The sequence below is a fragment of the Charadrius vociferus genome, unplaced genomic scaffold, assembly GCF_000708025.1.
Source record: "Charadrius vociferus isolate BGI_N301 unplaced genomic scaffold, ASM70802v2 scaffold767, whole genome shotgun sequence".
Classification (NCBI taxonomy): Eukaryota; Metazoa; Chordata; class Aves; order Charadriiformes; family Charadriidae; genus Charadrius; species Charadrius vociferus.
Genome location: NW_009649076.1, coordinates 593963 through 603024, shown reverse-complemented (window position 1 = coordinate 603024; position 9062 = coordinate 593963). Strand labels below are relative to the sequence as shown.

General features: G+C 55.1%; 1 protein-coding gene across 1 annotated transcript; it reads left to right on the top strand.

Annotated features, from left to right (window-relative positions):
- Positions 1-631: 631 nt before the first annotated feature.
- On the top strand, positions 632-2416 carry PARM1 (prostate androgen-regulated mucin-like protein 1). The gene is made up of 3 exons (XM_009888193.1): positions 632-773; positions 1665-1743; positions 2332-2416. Exons 1-3 carry the CDS (start codon positions 632-634, stop codon positions 2414-2416), a joined length of 306 nt encoding a protein of 101 aa, XP_009886495.1.
- Positions 2417-9062: the final 6646 nt, after the last annotated feature.

Below are 9062 nucleotides of genomic sequence, written 5' to 3'. Positions count from 1 at the left end.
CCCAAACCCCAGGTTGCCCCAAGGGTTTCTCCGTTATTAATACTTCATTTTCTCACTCCTAGGACTGGGAGATAATTACACAGCATCGCCCCTCACCCCTGCCAGCCCTCCCTTCCCCTTGGAGGGGATCCCAGTGGGGCCAGGCTCCAGGGATGCAGTTCTTCTCAAGTCCTCTCCTGGCCAGCCCTTGCCACGTGTGTCCACAGAACCTGCCGGAGATGGGGAATCCTCCGGGCCGGTGGAGGGGGATGGTCGCAATGCCACTCCCACGGTGGCACTGTCCCCTGGTCCTGTCTCTGTCAACGTGAGCTCCATCACTGCGGCCATCATCACCATGGCAGACAGCCCATCTGTAGCCTCCAACCCCAGCTCGGTGCCACCAACCTTGGAGACAGCCACAGGTCTTCGGACAGCAAATACTGCCACCTTGGCAACAGGCACGATGGATTTGGGGACAGCTCCCAGCCCCACGGGTATACCTGCATCCTCCTCTTCCTCCTCCTCCCTCCCCACCAGTGATGTGTACTCATCCACTGGGGCAGTCTTGTCCCCAACGCCTGTCCTCACAAGCCCCAGCACCACCCAGCCACCGGCACTGACTGAGGAATTCCATTCCTTGGGGACACAGGCCATGGCATCAAGCCTGGCCGTGGAGCCAACGTCCCCCCCAGAGACTGTGATGAGCCCCACCACAGCCGAGGGCATGGCCACTGGCAAAACCACCCTCTCCACTGGAGTCACCATGGAAGAAGTCCCATGCGCCTTGAGCGCGGGTGAGTACCACCTCTCTCCATATGCATATATAGATATAATATCAACCTCAAGGTGCTTAGATAAGAGGGGCAGTTCCCCCCCTGAATTGGAAGGGAAGAGGTGGTCAACTTTCTGAGACCACCATTCAGCAAAAGCTGAGCTTTCCTGGAGCAGCCCATGTCCACCAGTGGAGACGAAGAGCCGTAGATACCAAACCTCAGTTGCCTGGAGATGTGGCTAGAATCCTTAGTTGCAAATTTGACTTGAAACACTTAAGGATGAGAGGAAACAAGTGCCTGGGTGGTGGGTGCAGCCTAAGTTAGGAAGATGGAGGTTTTTCTTCCCCCTCCTGGAGACATCACTAAAATGACATTAGCTTTCACCTGTCCTCTTCTGCGATCTCAGGTAGCTTAAAAGTGCTTCATAAGGACAAAAAAGGGAGGCATCTGGAGGGTTTCCTGGCTTTGGCTCAGCACTAAATGCTGCCTGGTGCTGGGAGGAGCATCAAGGAGCATGTCCATAGTTGTCAAGCAAAGCTCAGCTGTGTTTCATCCCCAACTTTATGGGACAGGAGGTCATTGCAAAACTATAGGGGTGCCCAGCATCCTCCACGGGAGCTTTGGGGAGCAGTGAGGAGATGTCCCCCACCAGAGATGGCTGGCATGGGTGTATTGGCCCCATCCCTGGAGGTGTTCAAGGCCAGGCTGGACGTGGCCTTGGGCAACCTGGGCTGGTGGGAGGTGTCCCTGTCTATGGTGGTGGGTTGTAACTCGATGATCTTCAAGGTCCTTTCCAACCTAAACCATTCTATGATTCTATCGGGAGCAACCAGGGTGTGGGGTGGGTGTAATGGGGCTGCGACTGGGGGTGGGGGTGTCTGAGCACTGCCCTTTCTGATGGGTCCTCTGCAGGGAGCATCGTGGCCATAACCGTGACAGTCATCATGGTGGTGGTGCTGGTTTTCGGGGTGGCGGCGTACCTCAAGATCAGGTAAGGCCGTTTGTGGGGTGCTCTCACAGAGGCTTCAGCCCCTCTCCCCATCGCAACGGGGACGCTCGGGGGCAGAGCCCCAGGGAGATGCTGTCCCCAACCTTGGTGGGGCAGTGAGCAGGCTCCTGTCCCAGCACGGCTGCAATTTCTACCACATCTATGTTGAAAAGCAGAGGGTTTTCTTCCTCCTTTTACAACAGCCTCACTCGAACGCCGCAGACGCTGTTCAGCATAGTCATAACCAGTAATTATCCCCAGGGCAAGCTGCTGCCACGGGTCCTGCTGTGCCTTAGACAATAAAGAGCAGCACAGCCCAGTGCTGAGCATCCGTAACGAGGCTTTGCTGACAACTGAGAAAAGCAAAGGTCTCGTTTTAATTCCCTGGCATGCCCCAGTCTGGTTCAACATGGGCAAAAATCCCGCCTGGGCTTATTTTCTGTCCTGGTGGGTCCTGCTAAAATATCCCAAAGCTCGACCTAGTGAGGATTTGCGTGCTTTAATTTTTTTTTGTTTGTTTGTTTTCACCCCACATTAAAATAACTGATAAACCCCCAAAGCAACTGGTAAGGGTTTGCTTTCCCCTGGCAGGCACTCCTCTTACGGCAGGCTTTTGGATGACCACGACTACGGCTCCTGGGGCAACTACAACAACCCTCTCTACGACGACTCCTAGCAGGGATGAGTTAAAAATAATAATAATAATAACAACAATAAAAAATCCTTAATTTATAAGCGCTTCAACAGCAGAGCATCCGCTGCCGAGGAGGTGCCCGGGCGCTGAGCAGCTGCTGTGGGCAGGATGATGGTGGGTCCGGCGGACGACAGGCAACCGGAGGGCGGGTGTGCAACACCTACAATAAACTTGATTTTTGGCGTTTGAGTAGGAAACTGTGGGTCCTGGGGCGCGTTGGCCACTTGGTTTGGAGGTGTGGCAACCCAGATTCCCCGAGGGGAAGGGATGGGGGGAAGGTGAAAGGAGAGGGTGGAGGTTCAGCCAGCGCCGTGGCATCCTTTGACACGCTGCTGCCCTGCAGCTCAGGGGGTGGGAAGGGGGGGCTGCGGAGCCAAAGTCAGTGGCGTGCAGGGGTCTCCTGTGCATTCATACGCCCCTTCCTCCAAAATCACCTTCCTGCCTCACCCTGCTGTGAAATCCTTCGCCTTGTCTCGCCAGGGACCACAAGCAGTTATGCGGCTGCCCCGTCACCCATCCCTTTCTTCTCCTGTGGGTGCTTCTGTGCAGAAGCTTGTTGTTTCTTTTTTGTTTGTTTGTTTTCCATATAACTCTGGGGTTTATTTTTTTCCCCAAACAAGCCCTGTGGGAGGGTGCGTTGACCGCCCACGCTGCTGGGACGAGAGGTGCCCCATTTCCCACACGTGGGTGCTTGCTCCGCAGCTTTATTTTTAATCCTTGAAAAGTCGGCTGCTGAAATACAGCAAAGCTTTTTTTGTTGTTGTTGGTTTTGGTTTTTTTAATCCCTAATTTATGCATTCTGCTACTAGCACACGAAACTGGGGGATGGCTGATGGCAGAGCTGGTTTGGGGTGGGGATGCTCACCCCAGCCCGCATCCCCTTGCCTCTGCCTAAACCCCCTGGTGGTGAAGAGCAAAGCCTTCAGCCTGCGTGGCCTTGATAAATAAATCAGCGCTAAATGATGCTGACAAGGTTTGGGGCATCCCAGCAAGACTCCGGAGCTGGTCATCATCACCCTGCAGGTTGTCGATGGACCACTTGGAAAGACAACAGCATGACGGAGTTTCTGGAGGGGTTTTGGGGAAGGCGGTGGGGAGGGCGTGAGGTTCATCAGGGTATCCTCCAAGATACCTCTTTGAAGCCCTGAAGCGGTGGGGAGGGCAACCAAGAAGAAGCGGGATGCAAAGAGGGAGAGGCTCAATCTGCCGTCGTCTCACCTGAAACGCAGGCGTTGGTTTGCTTTGGGTTAATCAGCAGTGGCGGCGCAGGCTGAGAAACAGAGCACGCACGGGGTGAGATTTAGGGTAGGACCGCTCTGTCTCCTGAGCTACAGCTCAATGTTGTCTGGTAAGAGCAAAGAGTAGGAATTAAAAAAGAAACAACAACAAAACCCCCAAAACTATTAAAAAAAATCACTCACTTTAGCTCACTGCTAAAAGGAATAAAGGGAGAGGAAAAGCCATCACCTTCACTTAAAAAAAATATAATCCCCAGGGGAATAAATTCCTTTTTCACGAAGAAGAGACATCGAGTGTCACCTTCCGCAGGACACCATGAGTTTCTGGGAGGAAGGCTTGGCCAAGAAATTAAACCAGACCTCCTCTGCGTAGGCTAATTTCAGGTGCGGATTCACATTTCGCCTTGGCATCAGCGGTGACAACCGGAGATGCCGCCTCGTCCCCAGCGCCGCCGAGCTGGGGGTCCCCAAGGCTGGCACGTGGGGGTCCGCTTTCCCGCTCAGCCCTATGTTTGGATGATTAAAATGGATTAATATCTCTCGTCTACAACACAAGGAAGAGGCTGTATGTACTTTTGGGGTTACGCCGCAGTGAAAGAGCTTCCTGGGACCCGAAACCATCCCCAGTGCCTTTTCTTTGCTCGGTGGCAAAGCCTCTGCCCTACAACACTCGCCTAACCGGTTGCGGTGACAGAAGAAAGGATGGACATCCCACCGCCTGACACGGCTCGAGCCTCCCAGCCCATCACCCAGAGAAAAAAGGACTTCTTGCGAAACTGTGTTTTTTAACGGGGGTCACCGCTGCGGGGTGGAGGGGAAGGCGTGAGGACAAATCATAAATAAATGCAGCACGTTCATCCCCCATAGTTCGGAAGCGCTGCGGAAAACAGGAGCTCCGTGCTGCGGTACGGCCCCAGCGACTCAGAGCATCCTCCGGGAAACGAAAAGGGGAAGTGAATCGGAGCCAGGCTCCCAGTTTGGGGGCAAAACCAGCTGGAAAAGGGCTGGCCAGGCTGGGTACTGCAGGATATGGCCCATAAAGCTCCAAAGCATCGCTGGGTGAGACCCGGCATGGGATAAAAGCTACAGGGGGAGAGGAGGGGGACCGCGAGCGAGATGCAGGGATGCACCGAGACCACGCACCAAAGGGCTTTCCCGGGTGACCGCGCCACGGCTACACCAGACTTGATGTTTCATTTATTCCTGACGCGTCCAGCCTGCGACACGGGCGATGTGTTTATATCTACAGCACTGTGCGCTGCAGGGCCAAGGCGCAAGGCAGCCTTAAAAAGAACAGATGCGCTTGCCAAGTGGAAAAAGCACTTTATTCTGGTGGGGGGGATGATGCCCTCAAAAGGAAGCCTGTGGTTGAGGTGCAAACACCCCTCTCATCTTCCCGCCTCGGACCCCCCGGCTTACCCAGGGATTTTCTGTCCTCCCCCACTACTATGCCAGTGAAAAACAGAAAAAAAAAGACACCCAGGACATGCCATAAAAAAAGAGCTTGTTTTTTTTCTTCTTCTTTTTAAAAAAGATAAGGAAAACTCTCTGCCACCGGCTTATTTTATTTACAAAAATAGCAAACCCCCATTTTTCCCCAAAGGCTTCCCGCCTCCCCTCCGCCTTTGGCTCAGCCTCATCTCAGAGATAGTTTATTTATATATATATAAAAAAAAAATAAAATAGTTCACATAGCTCTTTGCAGAACATCCCATTCCCCCCGCCTGGCAGGCAGCAGCAGAGCTTGGCAGCAGCGCTGCAGATGACGTGACCACCAACCCCCTCTCCAGGTCTCCTGCCTTGCCGCCACCGGCGAGCTGGCAGGATGCTGCCATCACCATTTCCAGGCTCCCTCTGGCCTCCCTTAATTATGCTTTTGTTTCACTCATTTCTGAATACGCTGATATCCCATCAACGTGTTTCCATGTGTCGTCTTCTCAGGCTTTGGGTGGCATTAATGGAGTAAGTATTAACGACTTATTAGCAGAGTTAGCTCTTGGGTGCAGCCTCCAGGAGCGATAATGCTCGTTAGATGAAGTAATTACCCCCTAGGTGAGAGCGGGGCACGTTAAGCACCCAACAGCTCAGACCGGAGCTGAAGGCGTCACCTTGTCTTTGCACCGCACGTTCCTACAGCTCCAGCCTCCAACAGCAGTCACTTCCACCAAAAAAAACCCACTGGGAAGTTTGCAATGCCAGGACTGCACGTCCACCGATTTGGTTTCCGTAGCCCGTTTGGCGCACGCCGCTGGGTCGTCGTTGTCTTCAGGGGCCGCTCCCGTTGAAAGGTCACTTCTCAAGCAACAGGCAAGCTCAGGGAAGCCCTCTCCTTCAGCTCTCGTGGTGCACAACTACCTCCAATGAAACCTCTTGGCCTTCAGCCCATCCCGCTTGTCATCCCAGGTGCTATAGAAAGCTTTGTGCAGTTTTGTTTTGAGCCTTTTATTTTATTTCTCAGCTAAGAGTAGCCTGAGGCGCCCAACGCAAGCTAAGACCCAGCCGGGGAGGTCTTCTGCTGCCCATTGCCCCGGCACACGCAGGGATGGGTGAAGGTCTGAGCTTCGGCGAGCGAACAGCAGCTCTGCCCGGGTCAAGGGGCACAACCAAGAGCCGTCAGCCTCTGGTGGGCCTTCACCCTTGGGTAAGCCAGCTCCCAAGGGCACGCTGGGGCTCACCCACCATCCTGCCACCTCCACCACTCCCAAAAGCCACTGCCGCTTGCCGGTGGCTGTGAACCTCCAGGTGTTTAACTTCTTACTCTATTTTGCCAAGGCAGCTACTTGCAAGCACAACCAGAAAGATAAGTGTTGAAGGCCTAACCATTTCTCATAAGTCTTCAGCTATTTTGCAATTATTTCACAAGTTTAGAAAGGTGGGGTTTTTTCTTCCATAGAGCACCCAGACTTCTTCCACCCATCCCATCCCATCTGTTCAGCCAGGCAGCAGCTGTGTTACAGGGACCGGGACTTGCAACTCCGTCAGCCCTGAGGGTCCCCTGTCCTCAAAAGACGTAGGAGATGGGCGAGAGGAGGAAAGCGGGGTGGCCAGCACCCCAAGGTCACCCCCCAAGGCTCTGCTCCAGCCTCCTCCACCCGTACCAGAGCCAGCTCCTTGCAAAAGATACAGGAATCAGTTCTGGTGGCAGAGAGCAATGATTTCACAACAGTGTAAAGTGACAAATTACAAGTCCCACATGCCAACTTCCCCCTCCTTGTGCCAACTCCAAGGAACCATCAAGGAGAAAAAGTGAAGAAATCACCCCGTTTCCAGCACGGAGGTGCCGGCACACCCCTGGGCAAAGCTGGAGAGAGACAGATGCACTGCTAGCCCTCCGAGTTATAAATAGCACGACACGCCGAGCCTTTCCCTAATTGCGTTCCTTCCAGTTGGAAAAGAAAAACAGATGGTTTCTCGGCAGCCGGGCAGGGGCGAGACATCAGCCTCGGCCCCAGGGAAGCTGGGGCTCTCCTGCTGTAGGAGGTTTTTAAGCCTGCAGAGCATCAGGGAAGGGTCTTCTCCTACCTAAGAGGCTTTTTCGCGAGCCCTCAGAGAATCACAGAATGGTCAGGGTGTGAAGGGACCTCTGGAGCTCCCCCAGTGCCACCCCCTGCCAGAGTAGGGGCACCTCCAGCAGTGGCACAGGACAGTGTCCAGGCGGGTCTGGAATGGCTCCAGGGCGGGAGACTCCCCCACCTCTCTGGGCAGCCTGTGCCACTGCTCTGCCGCCCTCACAGCAGAGAAGTTCCTCCTCATGCTTAGATGGAGCTTCCTACATTCAAGTTTGTGCCCATCTCCTCTTAGTCCTGTCACTGGGCACCACTGAAAAAAGACTGGTCCCATCCCCCCGGCACCCTCCCTTTCAGTATTTATAAGCATTGATAAAATCCCCCCTCAGTCTTCTCTTCTCCAGACTAAAAGCCCCAAGTCCCACAGCCTTTCCTCAGCAGAAAGATGTTCCAGTCCCCTCATCATCTCTGTAGCCCTTTGCTGGACCCTCTCCGGCAGTTCCCTCTCCTTCTTGAACCGGGGACTCCAGAACAGGACAAAATACAGGTTGAGAACACATTCTGCTGCCACTACGGTAGAGCTTAGAGTTGAGTTCCACAGCCAGTGCCACCAGCCAGCTCTGGGGTACCAGCCCAGCACCCCTCCAGCTCCAGCCTCGCACCCACACACCCATCCCTGGACATGCAGCTCAAGAGGCACCCATGGGAGGACAAGGCTGTACAGGAGGTTTTAAACCCTCCACAAACGACGTTATTCGGTCCCAAGACCATCAGACCACACTGAGCTGCTTTCTGCCACCAAGCCAAGAACCACACCGGAGTCATTAAACCCATCCTTCCAGGCCAAAACTGGGGGAGGGGGGCATTTCCCCACCACTCCTGAGCACCATCACACTGCACCTTCCCGCGGCTCAGCCCCACGTCCTGCAGCCCTCTGCTCGTTGGCTTAACGAGTCCCTCTGCCGCGTTTCGCACCCTTGGGCAGGCCCCGCCTTTATTAATAGCTCCACTGCCCTCGTTTGCGCCCGCGGCCCTCACACCTGCTGGAAACACTACATTTTTCCCACAAGGCAGCCGATAATCCCATCTGCTCCCAATTTTGCTGGCGAGCAAGGCTCGATTTCGGGTGGCGTGGGAGCGTGGACAGCTTTTGCAACAGCTCCCTTAGCCAACGGGCAAGCCCTGGCCAAGCCACCACACTGCCTTCATGCCAGGACCACCGCATCCCTCCCATCCAAGAATCTTTCCTGATCCAAGCATCCTTCCCGCTCCCAGCAGCGCTGGGCTGCTCGGGCGCGTTGGTAGGATGGAGATGGGTCCACCATGACTGCCCAAAGGTCAACACCACGTCTCTCCCCTTGATGCCACCCCAAAGTGAGGATGGCCAGCAGCACCAGCTCACCCATGAAGCCACCAACGGGCCTCACTACCCCACAAACCTGCCCTGTGTCCCCCCACCAGTGCTAGAGGTTGAGCAGATCCTGCCACCCCATCGAAGCAAAGGGGTCAGGATGCAAGGGACCAGCTTTTCTGGGGTGCGCCAGCCCTTGGGAGGATGGGATGGAACCCCAGGGACGTGGGGGTGAAGTCCACTGTGCACAACCGCCACCGCTGCCATGCTGCTGTGCCGGGCTGGACCGTATCCAGCATCTCCACAGGACGGGGAAGCAGAGCTCAGTGCGGTCCCTGCCAACCCCATACAGCAGCTCCCGGCCTTTGTCTCCCCTGAGTTTATCTTCATCGCCTCGGAAAACCGTCCCTTTTTTTCCCCTGCCGCGCGACGCGATTTCTTCCCCCAGCGAAGGGAGGCGAGGGCTCGGTGCCAAGCTGGGAGGCAAGATAAGCAGCGGTTCTGCTGGTGGCGGCGGGGTCCCCACCCGCCCC

Coding starts and splice junctions, on each gene's coding strand:
- PARM1 (XM_009888193.1), top strand. CDS start 632: ATGGCATCAAGCCTGGCCGTGGAGCCAACGTCCCCCCCAGAGACTGTG. Junction 774..1,664: donor CCCATGCGCCTTGAGCGCGG/GTGAGTACCACC, acceptor GGTCCTCTGCAG/GGAGCATCGTGGCCATAACC. Junction 1,744..2,331: donor GCGGCGTACCTCAAGATCAG/GTAAGGCCGTTT, acceptor TTCCCCTGGCAG/GCACTCCTCTTACGGCAGGC.